General features: G+C 38.4%; 1 protein-coding gene and 1 non-coding gene across 15 annotated transcripts in view; both read right to left on the minus strand.

The window, feature by feature from the left end:
* Nucleotides 1-19,238, minus strand: part of MARK3 (microtubule affinity regulating kinase 3) — a 114,321-nt gene that overhangs the window by 71,082 nt on the left and 24,001 nt on the right. For 5 of the 14 annotated variants that reach the window (XM_049612034.1, XM_049612031.1, XM_049612033.1 and 2 more), the window contains exons 2-3: nt 18,973-19,164; nt 2,388-2,441 (exon numbers count right to left, since the gene is read on the minus strand). In XM_049612034.1, coding sequence (XP_049467991.1) covers nt 2,388-2,441; nt 18,973-19,164 — 246 coding nt within the window. Of the gene's footprint in view, nt 1-2,387; nt 2,442-10,412; nt 10,514-11,826; nt 12,000-18,972; nt 19,165-19,238 lie in introns of those variants that run through there. The other 9 variants (XM_049612042.1, XM_049612040.1, XM_049612041.1 and 6 more) reach the window with 7 other exon arrangements.
* Nucleotides 2,828-3,019, minus strand: LOC125910550 (U2 spliceosomal RNA). Its single transcript, XR_007454050.1, has one exon. It is a non-coding gene; the product is annotated as a U2 spliceosomal RNA (small nuclear RNA).

A 19,238-nucleotide genomic window follows, 5' to 3' on the forward strand; every position in this document is an offset into this window, starting at 1 on the left:
TCCTTGAAGTGAATGTTAGCTTCTAAGGCAGTGCCCTAAATTTCAAGGATTAAAATCACATTATATAAAGAGAGCTGTTCCTGATACAGATGTGATACAATTGTGCACAGTGCTGAGGAAGAAAAAAGGCTGTGTGAAGCACTATCCCAAAGGCAAAGATGCCATGTACACTCTACCCTACAGCAACTTTTCCATGGGAAAGCAATTCAGTGAAAAGGAATTATAAAGAAATATAGAGAGAATGCTTTTAATTTAGAAGAAAAGAATATGAACCAATACACATGATTTAAAACAGTGCCCTATACTTCAATAAATGGTGCTGGGAAAACTAGACAGCTACATGCAAAAGATGAAACCGTCTGGAAAACAGGATGAAGGTCCCTCAAAAAAAAAAAAAAAAAAAAAAAAAAAAAAAAAAAAAAAAAAAAAAAAGATGAAAATAGACCACTTTCTCACACCACACACAAAAATAAAGTGAAAAGGGATTAAAGGCCTAAATGTCAGACCTGAAACCATAAAACTCCTAGAAGAAACCACAGGCAGTAATTTCTTTGACATTGGCCATAGAAACATTCTTCTAGATGTCTCCTCAGACAATTGAAACAAACGTGAAATTACACTATTGAGACTATACCAAAATAAAAAGCTTTTATGCAGCAAAGGAAACCATCAACAAAACAATACAGCAACCTACTAAATGAAAGAGGATATTTACAAACCATATACCCAATAAGGGGTCAATATCCAAAATACAGGATATTAAACTAGAATCCTCAATAAACTTCTCATATACTAATTTTCGTTCTGAATACCAGATTTATTAACCCTTAACTTACTTATTAAAACCAAGTCCTTAGATATATGAAGAAATTAACGTTTAAAGTAATGGATACAATTTTATCTTCAGAACAAAGAACTGCAACTTTTGGATCCATTCCAAAAGCCACCTTGAGTGCCATTAAGACTCACTTTGGCCTGCAGAACCAACTTGTTTACCATTTTTAGCGCAAGATAAACTCCCTCCCTCCTACTTCTCTCTCTCTCTCTCTCTCTCTCTCTCTCTCTCTCTCTCTCTCACACACACACACACACACACACACACACACACAGGACTTCAAAATTACAATGATATAAATGGAAAACAATCATTAGGAAAACATTAGGAATTTATACAGGGCAATATGCTTACGGTATCTTACATGAGAAATGTTTTGCAGTTTATACTCTTTTAAGTGCATTATTTTATTAATTCATCCATCATGAGCAGATGAAATTATCTCTACTTAAAAAAAATTTTTTTTAACATTTATTTATTTTTGAGAGACAGAGAGAGGCAGAGTATGAGTAAGGGAGGGGCAGAGAGAGAGGGAGACACAGAATTCGAAGCAGGCTGCAGGCTCCGAGCTGGCAGCACAGAGCCCGATGCCAGGCCCGAACTCACAAACCGCGAGATCATGACCTGAGCTGAAGTCAGACGCTCCACCGACTGAACCACCCAGGCGCCCCGAAATTATCTCTATTTTAAAGATGAGAAAGCCAAGGTTAAGAAAGTTAGCTTGAGACAGTTAGCTTGAGGTCAAGTTAGACATTTCACTAAGTGGCAAAGCCAGGACTTAAATTAGGACTACCTGTTCCTAGTTCAGGGTCTCTAAAACCCCAACTAGGATTGGCCAAATTTAGAAATCAAACAAAGTATGTAAAAAGGGTATGCAAGACTAAAAAGAACAAGAAGGATTTTATTATGAAGATCATTAATCATTTGCTAATGCACCAGTGAAATACCTATGCCAAGCCCCTAATCTGAGCAATTAAATCTCTCTAGGCCAGTCATCAAGACTTTCAAAAGAGGTCCACAGAATTCTAACATGCACCAGGGTTGAAAATTTCAGATCTCCATTAGATGATACAAATGGCAACAGTGCATTACAAACACATTTTTCAATTATTTTTATTTTTACATTTTCCTATGAATAATCATCAGTTCTTAATTAGACATAGTGACAAAATTTAATAAAACCCAAAGTGCTGACCTTAAAGACCTCAGTATTAGCTATAAGAAAGGTGTATAACTCTACATTAAGAGTAACCACACAAAAACGTTTTAAAAAAAATCTGTTCTAGTTGATACTTAAGAGTATTCAGTTAAAATGTACAGCCTTCAGTTTGTGCTATTAAGAACACTTAAAAATCATTATATTCATCTGAAGGAAAAAAAATCCAACAACTTTTTGTACAATACTACATCTAAGTTGCATTCATGTTGGAATCAGAATCTTTACTATACTAAAAATAATAATTAAAAATAACAGTTGTACTGAAGGGACAAATTTGATGGCAATTTGTACTGAAAATCATTTTAAAAACACTGGATACTGAACCAGTCTTACCTTTTGTAGACTTGTTGGATTCAACTGAGTTTTGTCAATTATTTTTATTGCAACCTAGAAAAAAATAAATAAATATTACAGGTTTTAAGAATTTGGTAATTATAAACTAACTGGTAATAGTTTTATAAATGCCCAAACATGTGGGCATTTACCTAAAAAACTAAAACTCAACTAGTTATAATAATATTTTATACTTTAGAAATATTTTTTAATTGAAAAGAGGGGCTTCATGCAAATACGAGTATTGTTAGAACATTTATATTTAAGTTACTTATAGACATGGGGAGAAACATCTCCCACAAGGTAGAGACAGAGAAAGAAAGAGAGATTATACAATGAAAACACTTCTAAAAATAGAGGACAATGAAGCAACTCTCCCATTCCCTATTTACCAATACTTAATTTTTTTTTTAATTCCCCGGGGTGGGGGTGGGGGTGGGGGTGGTTGCACCGTTCCTGGAGGTACTGCAATACCAGGGGGATGTGTGGAGTGGATGGAGCAAGCTCCTATTTCACCTCCTAGTTCCAAAAACCCATTTAATATATTGTCCTCCGATAGAGGACATATCAGCTATTAAACTGATAAGAAACAGATACTACGCTTGATCTTAGCCAAAAGGCTGAGAAGCAACCCAGTATTTTAATTTCATCTGACTCTGACAAAATTGATCTGATCCAAGGGCAGGAAGTACAGCTTTTACACATTTATACAGCCCAGGATGCCTTGCTCAGAGTGTCTTACACACACTAAGAGCTTGATAATTGAGTAAATATACGAACCAACAGGTTGGATTCAATCTGAAAACTTTAAAAACATTAAAAGAAAAAAAAGAAAGAAAGAAAAGCCCTTTAGGTAGTTAAAGAAGGAAAAGGGACTAGTTCCAGAACAATCTGTAGGCTAACCAAGTGAAACATGTACAGCGGCAAAAAATGGGTCACCCAGGAGCCTTTGTTCAGAAAGGGGTGAGTAAACCCCAAGCAGTCTAAAAACAAGCCACTAAGATACAGGAAGAAAGAACTATAGCTTCTAGTTATATGTGTTTATCAATTAAAAAAATCAGTTTTACTAATATTTACTAAATGGACCTATAGCAGCATCCTTATCTGGTAGGCTGTCATTACCAGAATAAAAGGATTTCTAGGAACTACACATATCCAGAATGAGGGGAGAGGGTGACAGTAGGGGATGGAAGGGAATATAAGTGAAGAGAGAAACTTTGCCATGAACTGAGGAACATAATTAACTCAGCTTTGCATGTGACGTCCAGAAAAACAATGACCTCACCCCACATTGACGATGCTGTTCCTACTGTGCATCCTTCAGGGCACAGATCCAGTAAGAAGCACCAATGAAGAAAGGGACTATAGTCAAAGTCTGGGGAAAGTGCTTGAAGATTCTCTATGTCAATGGTGCTCCAACTTTTTGTCGCCCTTTACACCCTTAAAGATTACTGATGATCCCAAATGTGGATTATATCTATCAATATTTACCTTATTACAAATGAAAACTGAGAAATGTAAAAATAAGTATTGAACGTAATAACATTCATTTCAACTAATAAGATTCAACAAATGGTGCTGGGAAAACTGGATATCCAAGAAGTTGGACTCTTACCTAACATCACCTACAAAAATTACTGCAAAGTGGATCAAATATCTAAATGTAAAATTTAAAACTATCAAACTCTTGGGACACCCAGTCAGCTCAGTCAGTAGTAGAACATGCAACTCTTGACCTCAGGGTTGTGAGTTCAAGCTCCACGTTGGGTGTGGAGCATACTTAAAAAAAAAAAAAAAATTGTAAAGAAAACAGCAAAAAACTATCAAACTCTTAGAAGAAAACATACAACAAAAGCTTCACAACACCTGACTGAGCAATGGTTTCTTGGATGACACAAAAGGCACAGGCAACAAAAGAAAAAACCCAGCCAAATCAGACTATAAAATTTTTAAATTTTGTGCATCAAAAGACAGTATCAACAGAGTATAAAAAGGCAACACAGAGAATGCTAGAAAATATGTGCAAATCAAAGATGTGATTTGCACATCTTTGTGCAAACATATAGAGCATATAGAGAACTCCTAAAGCTCAACAACAAAAACCAAATTTAAAAATGGGTGAAAGACTTAAAGAGACATTTATTCAAAGAAGATATACAGTGGATATCTCAAACAATGCAAGGTTTCAGGGTACCACCCCTCTCCAGCACAAATATCAATGATAGCTTTTGACTCCCCCAAAACTTAAGTACTAAAAGCCTACTGTTGAGCTGAAACCTTACCGATAACAGTCGATTAATACATATTTTGTACGTTATGTGTATTCTTAAACTAAGCTAAAGAAAAGAAAATCTCATTAAGAAAATGATACGAAGATAAAATATATTCATAGTACTGTACTACTGCATTTATTGAGAAAAATCTATGTATAAGTAGACCTGCACAGTTCAAGCCGTGTGGTTCAAGGGTCAACTGTACAAATGGCCAGTAAGCACATAAAAAAGATACTTAACATCACTGATCATTAGGGAAATGCAAATCACAACTACGAGATGCTACTTCACACCCATCAAGATGGCTATTATAAAAACAAACAAACAAACCTGTAAGAAAACAACAAGTTGTAAGGATGTTGGGAAACTGGAACCCTGTGCACTGTTGGTAGGAATGTAAAATGGTACAGCTGTGGAAAACAGTATACAGTGCCTCAAAAACATTAAAAATAGAATTACCATATGATAGAGCAATTCCATTTCTGGGTATGTACCCAGAAAGCAGGGACTTAAATAGATACTTGTACAGCCGTGTTCATAGCAGCATTATTCACAATAGCTAAGACATGGAAGACACCCTAGCATCCACTAAGTGATGAATGGGTAAGTCTAATGTGGTGTCTCATACAGTAGAGTATTATTCAGTCTTAAAAAGGGAAGAAATTTTGAAACATGCTACAGCATGAATGAACCTTGAGGACACTATGCTAAATGAAGTAAGCCAGACACAAAAGGACAAATACTATATGCTTCCACTTTATGAGGTTCCTAGAAAGTTCACATTCATAGACACATAAAATAGAATGGGGGATGCCAGGAGATGAGGAAAGGAAAGAATGGGGAGTTAGTGTTTAATGGGTATAAAGTTTCAGCTTTACAAGATGAAAAAAGGTCTGGAGATACATGAAGGTGATGGCGGCACATTATAAATGTATTCAAAACTACTGAAACATACACTTAAAACCAGTTAAAATGGTAAATATTATGCTATGTGTATTTTATCACAATAAAAAAAACTGGGAAAAAAGCCCATTATATGTTAATATAAATAACATCAGTTTGAAATTTTCATATATCCTTCTGTATTCAATCTGTTGTGATACCACACATCATAGAGCCTCTGAAAAATTTTACTTTACATTCATGAGAAGGAGTGGAAAAAGTAATGTCTTAATAGTATTACAAAAATAGCTTAGACTTTGCAGACCCCCTAAAATGTTCTCGGAGAAATCTCCAGAAATCTCTTCATATTAACACTTAAAAAAAAAAAAAAAAACCCAAAAAACCAAACTACCCTGCTTCATTGGTCTAAAGTCTCCATCGCCTAAGTTATTTGATCACTACCTATGAACCCATTAATCTCCAGAGGGGCTAAAGAAACACTGCTAACAAGGCATGTCTGACCCTGGAGTGGAAGGACCCACCACCTCATCCCATCCTCACCTGGGGAGGTTAAAAAAAAAAAAAAATCAGAATTGGAGGAGCAGAGAGTTAGCATGTTATGTGCTTGAAAAAAGCAAAGACAGAATTCTAATTCTGTATTCGGAAAATCGAGGTCTTGATGGAAACTACAGTAAATAAAGCGAAAAGGAAATACTGGTGGCTGGAATATACAAACAATGACCACTCTGTTCATATCTCACTTGGTGACTGCCTTACTATTATAACCCTAGCACACTACCAGGGACATAAATAGCATTTAATAAATGCCTCCTGCACTGATGTGAGGCCCTGAACCTCCATAATCAGTGAGCACACACATTAGAGATAGAGACAGAGGAGTGAAGAAATAGGATTTCTGGTGTTTTAACAGATATCAGTGTGATTTTAAAATTACATTATTTTTTTTGGTTAATATTTATTTTTGAGAGAGAAAGAAGAGTGAGGCAGAGCACAGGAGGGAGAGGGGCAGAGAGAGAGGGAGACACAGAATCCGAAGCAGGCTCCAGGCTCCCAGCTGTCAGCACAGAGCCTGACGCAGGGCTTGAACACACAAACCATGAGATCAAGACCTGAGCCGAAGTCGGACACAACTGACTGAGCCACCCAGGCGCCCCATAAAAATTACATTATTTTAAAGTTTAATGAATTAATTTTATTCAAATTTTACTTTCGTAAGTAATTTTGTGTGGCATCTATAGATCTCCCAATTTCCAAAGAAATCACACTATTCTTTTCTGGCCACCATTCTGTTTTCCTCCCCCTTCTCATGGCCAGATCTAGTACATACGCTGCCTTTCTGGTTCTTCTTCCCTCTGATCTTCTGAGACCTGGTTTCTATTCTCACGACCAGGCTCTTGATCACTAGCCACTTTTGGCTCTGTTCAGTATCTGTCTTTTACTCTAAAGATTCTATTAAGCATTTTCTTTTTCAAATACTGCTATTCAAATAGTATTTAAAGCAAAAACAGGAGCAAAAATATGTCTCATTCACCTAAATCAAACTGTAGAAGAGAGTCATTTTATTAAAAGTAAGTGTCTTAGAGTGAAACACTGTCATTTAACATGATGGTGTATGTGTGGCAATGAAGCCTGAGAGGGAAGTTCCTAATCCCCTCTTCCTTTCCAGCTCCTTGCTGGGATGACTCAACTACCAAAATAACCTTGGCCCAGAGCTGGAGCCTGCAGGAGAGTTCTGACCTTGAGGTCAATAAAAAAGGCAATTGTGGGGGCATCACCAGGTGCCTGAGAAAGATAGAGACTGTAGAGAAGAACACACACACACACACACACACACACACACACACACACCCAAGGTCATGGAGTTTTCTGGAGGTTTTTTTGGGGGGGTTGGGGTGGGGGAGGGCATGCATAGCAAAAGCCAAGGGAGTTCACTAGGCGAGGAAAGAGGAGTGTCCCTGCCACTTGTTGTGTAAAGTTCTGGGAAATTCCATTTTTCACCCTGATGCCAGAAACAAAGTGGAAAATTACAAAATAGGGATAAAGACAGCTCATACATGAGAAGGACTTCCCCAAGCATATGTCACCCTAGCTGGCCCCACAAACCTATAGCAAACACCGACCAGAGAAATAAATATCCTTATCTTCCACTTCCTGTCAATTTTCTACTGGTCAAAAGGCCCCAATATCCTGCTCCTGACATGCATTAAAGCATCCACAAACACTAAAAGAGCAGGCAAAAAAACAATCCCAAGTCCTTTAAGAGAATGCAGTAGCCCAGAAGGATGAATTATTAGTCAGCTCAGGCCACCATAGCAAAAATGGCATAGGCTGAATGGCTTAAACAACAGAAATTTCTTTTCTCACAGGTTAGGAGGCTGAAGTCTAAGATCAGAGTCTGACCAACACAGTCAGTTCCTGGTGAGGTTTCTCCTCTGGGCTTGCAGATGGCTCCCTTCTCACAGTGTCCTTACATGGTAGAGAGGAGCCAGCTCTCCGGTGTCTCTTCCTATAAGGACACTTAACCTACTGGATCAGGACCCTACCTTTGTGACCTAATTTAACCTAACTACTTCCACAAAAGCCCTATCTCCAAATACACAGGGGGTTAGGATTTAATATATGATATTGAAAGACACAATTCAGTCCATAGCAATGAACACCAAGCCAAACAACTACAGTACTTGACTACAAAATAACTCCAAATTAAAACATAAGGCACAACACATGGAAGAATGTCACAAACATAAAGTGCAGTGAAAGAGGCAAACACAAAATATATACCACGATTCCATTAATACAATGTTAAGAAAAAAAAAAAATATCTACGGTGCTAGAAGTCAGGTGGTCACCTTGGGAAAGAAGGGCAGACAGGTGATTAGAAGATAGAAGGGAAGCTTCCGGAGTTCAAGTCATAGTATAGTTTTGCCCTGGGTCGTGGTTATGCAAATGTGTTTACTTTGTGTTAATTCATCAAGGTGTACACTTACAATGTGGGCACTTTTTCTGGCTGTGTGTCGTATTTCAATAAAGAGTTTATTTTTTAAAAAGTCAATCACGACTCTAAATAACCATAATGAAAAAAACAGTAGGTAATGTTTAAAACTGAAAAATAAGTAAGAGCATGCTATGTGTCAACTATACTTCAATAAAAACAATTTTTAAAGAACAAAAGCATGTTAAAGATATAGTAGTAAAACCTAAAGAATCAGTTTATACTGTACACCTAAAACTACTATAACACTGAATGTTAACTAACTAGAATTAAAAATAAAACTTAAAAAAAAAAAAGGAATCTGTTTAGGACTGAAAAGTGACTATCTTGGAAGAGTAGGGAATGGAGGTGGGGGATCAAGGGACACTTTTTTTTAAACAAGCCTGTACTCTTTAAACTGTGTAATATATAACTTGAATAAGTAAGCAGATGTGGGGCACCTGGGTGGCTCAGTCAGTTAAGCATCTGACTCTTGATTTTTCCTCAGGTCATGATCTCATGGTGCATGAGTTCAAGTCCTGCAGTGGGCTCTGTGCTGACAGCACGGAGCCTGCTTGGGATTCTCTCTCTTTCTCCCTCCCCCCACCCGCCCCTCCCCCCCTCAAAATAAATAAATAAATGATTTTTCATAACCATAATGAGACATTTGGTTAAAGATAGCATCATATACATTTCTCTCTTCTCCCACCTGATGGCCCAACTAAAAAATAAAGAATGACAAATAATGGCAAAGAGAATGAAAGAGGTACCATCAGTATACAAGCGACTTTAAACAATTTCTGGAAAATAAAAATCTGAAGCACATGTGGCAGGGTGCATACAAGCCTAGGGTGTACTCAAAGAAGGCTACAATCCATGAAAAACTTAACTGAGGAAATCACTTTGTGCTGTGTATGTGGAAGGTCCCAAGCTACATAAGAGCAACTTTCCTACTGGCTACCTGGAAGCTAAGCTGGGCACTTGACCAGCAGCTTCCATAAACCCCATCCTATGTAGAGGGCTCTCAATTTGCTTCCTAGTGCTCCCCTCTTGAAAACATTAACAGTGAATCAAAAACCATCAGATATACAAGGAAAGCCTATGACTTTCCCTAATACCCTTCTCCATGTATCTGTTCAGGGAAAACACCAGATAACGGAGTCTTCTCTTTCAAAAACAGAGACAGTTGATTATTGTTGGGTATGGTAATTATGTTCTATAAAGCCACTGTGAACACTGAATCAGCAAATACTGGAAGCACTGTTCCTAGAAGAAATACAGGGTTAGGCTCCTTTGGGCCCCGGATCATAAAAATTTTCACCAACTGATCAATATAACCTTGTTTTCTGTGTGTTTCTCTTTAAGGACACCTTATTTACTACATATCATTGATTCGTTAACATAGAATTCTCAGCCAACAGCAGAATTTAATTCACATCTGAATGAGGCTTATCTAACATATGTGTTTTCTTTATCAGGCACAACACAGCCTTGCACTTAGAAACACTGGCCGGGGGCCCCTGGGTAGCTCAGTCGGTTAAGCATCAAACTTCAGCTCGGGACATGATCTCACAGTTCCTGGGTTCGAGCCCTGTGTCGGGCTCTATGCTGACAGCTTAGAGCCTGGAGCCTGCTTCGGATTCTGTCTCCCTCGCTCTCTGCCCCTCCCCCACTCATACTCTGTCTCTCAAAAAATAAAATAAAATAAAAAACCCACAAAACACTGGCTAGTACTTCAGGCCAACCCTTGGGGGCCATTTTAAACAGCAAAGTTGACAACAAAAAGCACAAAAATGCAAAAAACACGGACTACACAGACCACAAAAAGAGCATTTGTTTATAGTATGAAAGCTGAAACAAGGCAGAGAACATCATCACCTTGTTGGAGCTCAACTGGGGATGCACACATTGGGCAATTCAAACTTTCTGATGCTTTGTGCATGTCCACAAATACTGCAAAAGCACCACAAGTATTGATTCTGGAATTACAAACAAATTGTAGTGAGTAGGTGAATTTACAAATAAGATCAACCATATCTGTCCTAGAGATGGGTGATGGTGAAGGTTGCACAACAATGCAACTGTACTTAATGCCACTGAACTGTACACTTAAAATGGTTAAGATTGTAGTTTTGTTATATACATTTTATAATAAAAGAGTGTAACAACTGTGTGATTAAGTGATTCTTAATTTGTACAAATTGGGTTAGGCGAGGCTTTTCTCTTTTTCTGCACACTAACCGTAAATACTCCACCTTCAGATTATACTAAAAGCCAGATGATCATCTTTATACTTTTCAGTTATATCTGTTATTGGAATATGAGGCTCTTTTGCCCTTCGGCTTGCTTGCTCGCTTCCAGATCTACTACTATTCATTTCCAACTGAAGCAAATTGTTCTGGGTATTAACACTTTTTGGCAGTCACTATAGTTGTTTTGAATACATGTTCAATTAATCATGCCCCCTCCTGCCACCAAATTCCTACTTGTTGAGTTTTAGCATAGTATCAGAGAACAATATTTGCAATCATCCCAAAGAAGAATTAAGATACTCCTCTCTTCTAGCTACTGTTTCCGTATGAGGTTAGATTTTCTTCATCAACTTCAACTGAAAGAGTATACGGACGCAATTTGAATGCAGAAGAATGTATGAAAAATCCAGCTACCTTATATTAAGCCAGATACTAAAGAGATCTGCAAAAATTAAAACAATGTCACTCTTCTCAATAACTAGCTTTGAACAATAGAGTCTCTTTTCATAAAAATGTTATTTATATTAAATATAATAGGTCTGTCATTACTTTAAGTGAATTAATAAATACTTGAACTTTTTTAGTGTTAACTTCTAGTACAGTAAATATCAATATATATAACCCACGTAAACAAACACTTTTGGGGAGTCCTCACGTTGAGAGGTCTAAAGGCAACCTGAGGCACAAGGAGCAGAAGGACTGTTCTCCCCAGCGCAGCTGTGCACAGCCACTAAGCCTACTCGGAGGACCATGCGGAGGCCTGGAAAACTGCTTTGGAGGAAATTCTGAGGGACAAGACCCAGGATACAAAATTAGGACCAAAAATATATTGCAAAAACATGCATATAAATATGGAGAATATACAAAAATAAAAATGGTATTCAGAAATGGTCACTGTGGTATTTTTTTCCTCTTCCAACTCTCCGAAGGCCATCTTCACCCACACAAAAAGTTGTGACTAAAATATATGACCATTAATCTAAAGTCGCAAGAAGCGGAACACATCCCAGGATGAAGTACTATGGTTTTATCATTCTTACAATCAATGACAAATGATAAACGAGGCTCCAGATCCAACTTTCCCCTTCTGGCTCCTTCAGTGCAGGAGGCAGGACACAGATGTGAGGAGGTTAACGACAGTCAAGGCACAAAGGCACAAGTGCACAGTAACAGGTTGAGAAGACAATAGTGGAAAAGATAGTTCAATAATTTTCTGAAAGAGAACAGAGAAAACTGTAACCAGAAACAACATGATTTGCCCAAAGGGCTCCAGATGGGCTTCAAACTTAGGAGGTTCTGAGAAACCACAAGCAACATTGGAGCTACTAGTAGGGCTAATTACAAGGTCAAAAGTCTGTATACACAATGTCTACTGCTCCCCAACCCACCCAATAACCACTGGTTCCTTTTACTTTTTTTTTTTTTATCCACTGGTTCTTTAGAGGCTGCAAATGTATTCTGTGGAGAAGATGATGAGGTTCTGGACTCAAGATGAATGGGCCCAGCAGAGGACAGGAAGGAGGCATGGACATGAAACGGAAAATGAAGGGTCAGACTGCCACAGAGGGGTTGGACCACCAGCTCCTCCCAGGCAGAACAGAGGATTCTCATTTAAAGAAACGAAATGGCCCCACGAGAAGAGATCTAAAGACTGGGGTCCTCCAATAAAAGCACCAGAAGACTTCCAAAAGGAAAGCTCTGTGGTCAAACATATCCTATGCATGCAAACTCAGCTTCTGATCAGCTTCTGAAGGCTCCAACTTAAATACAAACAGATAACCAAACATTACCAGATTCCAAAGAAAGTCTCTGTATGAAAGACAGTTACCAAGCAAGAATCCCAGAGAAAAGAGATACAGTGCAGGGAGCAAATTCTATTTAAAAAAAAAAAAAAAGAGGAAAGTCTTTACCATCCTCACAGGGAGTTAACAGAAGAAATAGCATTCATGACCCCAGAAATGGATGCTATACAGACAAATAATCAGTGCACAAGAAAGAGTTGGGAGGAGGAAGAGGGCATACATAGGGACACACATACACACAAATTTAACAGAAAGCTGGGAAAATGAAATTAAAGACATTCCCCAGAAAATAAAATAGAAACACAGAGAATTTTTTTTTCCCCAGAAAAAAATCAAGGTTCTTTTCCAAGATATCTTACTAATCTCTGATTAATAAGAATTACAGAATAAAGACTTTTAAATAATAAATAAAATGAGACAATTCTCCAGAACTGAAAGACAAGAATCTCCAAATTGAAAGGGTCCAATAAGCAGCCAAGAACAATGAATGAAGACCAACTCCTTGGTACCTCACTGTGAAATTTCTGAACAGCAAGGATAAATGTGAAGAGTCTAAAAAGCTTCTAGAGAGGGGAAGAAAAAGTCACATACTTAAGCCACTTACATTGTTATACTCTAACCTCTGCAACTACCAAGATATGAAATCTCTTTATGACCTTAACTTTGAGTTTCCCACTTTCTAATCACCTCCTCTATGGTTCCCACCCACTCAATCTAGAACTCCAACCAATAACTGAGACCCCTGGGTGGCTCTGTGGGTTAAGTGTCCGACTCCTGGTTTCGGCTCAGGTCATGATCTCACGGCTTCATGGGTTCGCACCCCACATCTGACTTTGCACTAGTAGTGCAGAGCCTGCTTGGGATTCGCTCTCTCTCTGCCCCTCCCCCATTTGCACTGTCTCTGTCTCTCTCAAAATAAATAAATAAACTTAAAAAAAATTAGAACTCCAGTAACTATTTGAACTCACCAGGATCCATAATCCACTGGTCCCACCATCTTCTTATGGATTGTCTTCCCACTCAAGTTATTTCCTATTCAAATCTGTAGTCCTTCATTGTAATCATTCCCTTAGATATTCCAAATCAATGCCCTTGCTCTGTTCCCATTTCACTACACTTAGTGTGACAAAAACCCCAACCATCTACAAATGCCAGGCTTGTGTCTGGGGTACCTGGATGTTGCTGGAGAGTAATTTCCAGCCACGGTGCCTGTTCCCACTTTAAATCCATGATCGCTAACTTCAGGGAAGCCTTAAGGCTGCCTGGCAATTCTTCTAGTCCGTTCACTCTCCTGCTTGCCTGGTAATTACTATAACCTCTCACATGTCTAACACCTCCTGTCTCCTTGATAATCACACTCTTAGCTGATGATTTTGCTTTCCATTTTACTGAAAAAATAGCTGTGATGAGAAGAAAACTTCCACAGGCTCCCATACCACCATACAGAGCCCCTCACCTGCACCTATACAAGTATCCTCTATCTTTCTCCTGTTTCTATGGAACAACTGTCCACATCAAGGCCAACGCCTCCACCATCTCCTCTCATTCACTCAAATATCTCTCTGATAGCACCATCTTCCCTTTCTGTCAGATTATCCCCATTAATTGATAAACATGTTGGTATTTTGCCCATCCTTTAAAAAACAGTTTGGCCTGACAGCTCCCTGTAGCTACCCTTCTGTATCTTCATTACAGGGTGGCAACATAAATCTATACAACTGTTACAATTCAGAAGACTGTACGTCAAAGGAAAAAGATGTATAATTTAAAAAATAGCAAAAACTTGCTTAATTTTGATGTCCAAAATGAGAGTTCAAAAGGTGCCCAGATACAAGATGTTATACAAATGTTACAGCATTTCCTTAACAACTAAGGAAAAAATTCCATTCACAACAGCAAAAAAATTTTTAAATACTCTGGAATGGACTTAAGAATTATGTAAAAGTATTCACCTACTCAATAAATTTGTAACCCCCTTGAAAAAGAATTATGCAAAAACTTAGATGAAAAAAATTACAAACTCTGAAAACAAAATTGAGACACATTTCATATTCCTGTATAGAAAGGTTTGGTATCATAAAATAGCAAATTTCCCCCAGATCAGCTTACAAATTCAGTTAATTCCTATCAAAATTGATCTTACCAAATTTCCACTAAGACTATTTTTGGAACATGGCATCTTGATTCTAAAGTTCATTTAACACAGCAAATGGCAAGAAGAGATATGAAGTTTTTAAAAAATAATAATCCGTGGGAATGCAAGATGGTGCAGCCACTCTGGAAAACAGTATGGAGGTTCCTCAAAAAACTAAAAATAGAACTACCCTACAACCCAACAATTGCACTACTAGGCATTTATCCACAGGATACAGGTATGCTGTTTCGAAGGGACACAGGCACCCCCATGTTTATAGCAGCACTATCAATAAGAGCCAAAGTATGGAAAGAGCCTAAATGTCCACCAATGGATGAATGGATAAAGAAGATGTGGTATATATATACAATGGAGTATTACTCGACAATCAAAAAGAATGAAATCTTGCCATTTGCAAGTGGGTGGATGGAACCAGAGGGTATTATGCTAAGTGAAATTAGTCAGTCAAAGAAAGACAAAAATCATATGACTTCACTCATATGAGGACTTCAAGAGACAAAACAGATGAACATAAGGGAAGGGAAACAAAAATAATAAAAAAACAGGGAGGGGGACAAAACAGAAGAGACTCATAAAGATGGAGAACAAACTGAGGGTTATGGGAGGGGTTGTGAGAGGGGGGATGGGCTAAATGGGTCAGGGGCACTAAGGAATCTAATCTTGAAATCACTGTTGTACTATATGCTAACTAATTTGGATGTAAATTAAAAAAAAATTAAAAATTAAAAAAAAAAAAAAGAATAATCCTCAGAGCACTTAACCTACTCTAAAACATCAAAACGTACAATTCAAAGCTGCCATAATAAAATTACCGTAGTATGGGTACAAGACTAAATAAATAGATCAGACATTAACCAAAAGACATATACGGGAATTTGGTAAGTGATAAAGCAGGTATCTTCAACCGGGGGAAAGAACAGATGATCCCAGGACAAGTGATAAACCACATGGGGGAAGAAAAATTAAAGCCCTACACTTCATACCAATCCCCCAAAATATATACCAAATGAATTAAACATTCAAATGGGATCCACAGGACTATTTGAAGAAGATACAGAGCCACTTTTTAAATCTTGGGGCAAAGTAACTAAACCTTTCTTACCAAGTCATGAAACTCAGATTAGACATGAAACCCAGACAGATCAGACTGATGTATGAAACACATAACGGGTTTAAATCATTAAGATTTAAACGGGAAAAGAAAAATGGATAAAGGACACAAATAGGAAACTTATTTTAAAAAGAAAATATGAATGACAAAAATACATGAAAATATCAATCTGTTACCAAAAAGAAGCTTGCAAAAAAAACACATTTTTTTTTGTCCATCAGATAAAAATGATCTATGTAGTATTAGTAAGGGTGCAGAAAAATGGATACTTTCATTCACTTTGATAGGATAATAAAATGCTGTAAAATTTTCTCAAAAGCAATTCACCAGTACCTATTACAATATCAAATATTCATCCTTTTTGACCTGGATATCCACTTGTAGGAATTTATCCCACAGAAACACTTAAGCAGAGTAGAGAGTTAAGAAACTTTCACTGCAGATGCTTACAGTAGCAAAAAATCAGAAACCACTCAAGGCCCACTGACAGGGATAAACCACAGCAACAGCACACACGTGTAAGACAGAATGTGTCAGATCTATGAGCACTAAGATCCAGACACAGTCAGATATGTTGCTAAGAAAGTTACCATTATTAAAAAAAAAAAAAAAAAGTTACCATTATATCCATGAGTCTCTTTTTGTTAAAATAAACAAAAAGTTAGTATCTATATAAAATACTGTGAGAACCTACACCAAACAAGTGATCCTCTTTGAGAAGAGAAATTTCAAGGAACTTGTACTTCCTACATAATGAATTTCCAGACTATAGAAATATAAATATTACTGGGGCGCCTGGGTGGCGCAGTCGGTTAAGCGTCCGACTTCAGCCAGGTCACGATCTCGCGGTCGGTGAGTTCGAGCCCCGAGTCAGGCTCTGGGCTGATGGCTCGGAGCCTGGAGCCTGTTTCCGATTCTGTGTCTCCCTCTCTCTCTGCCCCTCCCCCGTTCATGCTCTGTCTCTCTCTGTCCCAAAAAAAAAAAAAAAATTTTTAAAAAAAAAAAAAAAAAGAAATATAAATATTACATTTTCTAGGATTCTGGGTGATACCGACAGTAAGGGGGTGGGGATTGAGTAAAATAGTTTATTTTATTTTATATATTTTTAAATTTTTTTTAACATTTATTTACTTCTGAGACACAGAGAGATAGAGCATGAGAGGGGGAGGGGCAGAGAGAGAGAGACACAGAATCCAAAGCGGGCTCCGGGCTCTGAGCTGTCAGCACAGAGCCCGACGCGGGGCTTGAACTCACAAACCGTGAGATAATGACCTGAGCCGAAGTCGGTCGCTCAACCGACTGAGCCACCCAGGCGCCCCTAAAATAGTTTAATTCAAAGTTAAAAAAAAAAAAAAAAAAAAGAAGAAGAAAAACTTTAAGTCACTCTGCTAGTCAGATTCAAGCTTTTCTGGCAAGAGAACCTACCAGATGTAAATACAGTAGGCCAAACTACAGCTAAGGAAAAAGTGAGAGGGTCTGTCTGGCCCATTCCTCTTCCAACCCACCATCTGCCCATGTGAGGAAACTGGCCAAGCAACCACCTAGAATTGTGGGGACTAAACTCAAGAAGTCTTGAGTTTCAGAAAGCTCTGCTCAGGGACAGCAAGGCAAGACCCTCCTCCACTCATGCTGTTCATGGACTCGAAAAGCAGCCCAGGGATATTCATAACAAGGAGTACTGACCATGGATTTGTCACCAAGTTGAGATGGAACGTGAACAGGCAAACTTTTGGTTCAAGTCTGTACTTAATATTCCAGTTAGTGTGGACCTAGGCTTCCAGTCTTCTTCAGCTCCCAGCACACATGGAAAACGGGAATATCCGGAGGGCACACTGCAGCAGAGGCTGCTTCCAGACGAATGACTGGCCCCTGGCCCTGCTCCAGCAGCCCCGGGCATGGTGGGCTGAGGGCATCAATGCCATGACACGTCGGTAATGCTGTCATGGCATATCTATCAGGAGGCTCTGGTACAGGGAAAGCATTTCTTTAAAAAGCTTCCTTCAAAAGTATCATTACAGGGGCACCTGGGTGGCTCAGTCGGTTAAGCGTCCAACTTCAGCTCAGGTCATTATCTCATGGTTCATGAGTTCCAGCCCCACATCGGGCTCTCTGCTGACAGCTCAGGGCCTGAAGCCCGCTTCTTCGGATTCTGTGTCTCCCTCTCTCTCTGCCCCTCCCCCGCTCACATTCGGTCTCTCTCTCTCAAAAATAAACAAACATTAAAAATAAATAAATAAATAAAATAATGAAGTATCATTACAATCATTCAACATATATTTACTAAGCACCTACTATGTGCCAAACGCTGTTAAGTACGGCTATCTGCCCTACAGACCAGAGAGGGAAGATGGGTAAATAAGCAGTTCCCATAAATGTAAACTGTGCTATCTGAGGGGAAGTATCAGGAATTTTAACCTGAGTCCCATACCTGGGAAAAGGGAGTCCATCAACGACTCCTTCCCAGAAGAAGTGGTTGCTACACAAAAGTGTGAAGTGCATTTCAGGCAGAGGAAATAGCCGGCATAGAGACCTAAATGCAAGAAGTCGAAGAAGCAAAACAGGTTCTGTATTGCACATGTGGAACATGTGGAGGGAGTCAATTCAGGAGTTTTAACAGGTGTATTTTTGATAAATACAGAATGCAGTTGAGCAGAAAGCCAATCATCACAAAAGTTAGGAAAGCATATGCCTTCCTGTACAACAGCCAATCAAACCTAGGCTATGAGAAAAGTTTCTTCGGTGAAATGAAGAAACTTCTTGGGCAAAAAAATCTATAAAAACAGACAACACTCATGATTTCCAAGTACTGTGAGCTTATACATTAAGTTCCAAACAATTTTTATTCTGGTGGCAGAAAGAATATTAATCTGGTGGCAGTTCTTAGAACAAAACACTACCCACTTTGGCAAAAGCCAATTCGAACACTCAATGTAATACTACATTTAAAGACATGAGAAAGCAAAGGAACTCCCAGAAAATTAGTATGTAAGTTTCTTGTTCTTAAAAACAATATTTAATTAGCTCAGAAATTAGCTCAAGTAATATATACATTCTCTTCCTCTCTTGCATGGAACTGAACAAAGCAAGTATCATAACAGAAATTAAACTTAATATTTACCTCTCTTCCTGTAAGGATGTGTCTTGCCAATTTCACTTTTGCAAAATTCCCCTTGCCGATTGTTTTCAACAGTCTGTAGTTTCCGATGTGAGGTTGTTCATCTGCACAGGAAGCTATAGAGTTTCTACACCGAGCTCCAGAGCGCCCAGTGCGAGAGGTAACTTCTTGCCGCCCATCTCCATGTGACGTGTGCTACAATATAACATACATAAAAATAAGGAAATGAGAGAACACATGGTACCTGCCAAGTTTTAAGAGCCCCTAGT

The sequence above is a fragment of the Panthera uncia genome (assembly GCF_023721935.1).
Source record: "Panthera uncia isolate 11264 chromosome B3 unlocalized genomic scaffold, Puncia_PCG_1.0 HiC_scaffold_1, whole genome shotgun sequence".
Classification (NCBI taxonomy): domain Eukaryota; kingdom Metazoa; phylum Chordata; class Mammalia; order Carnivora; family Felidae; genus Panthera; species Panthera uncia.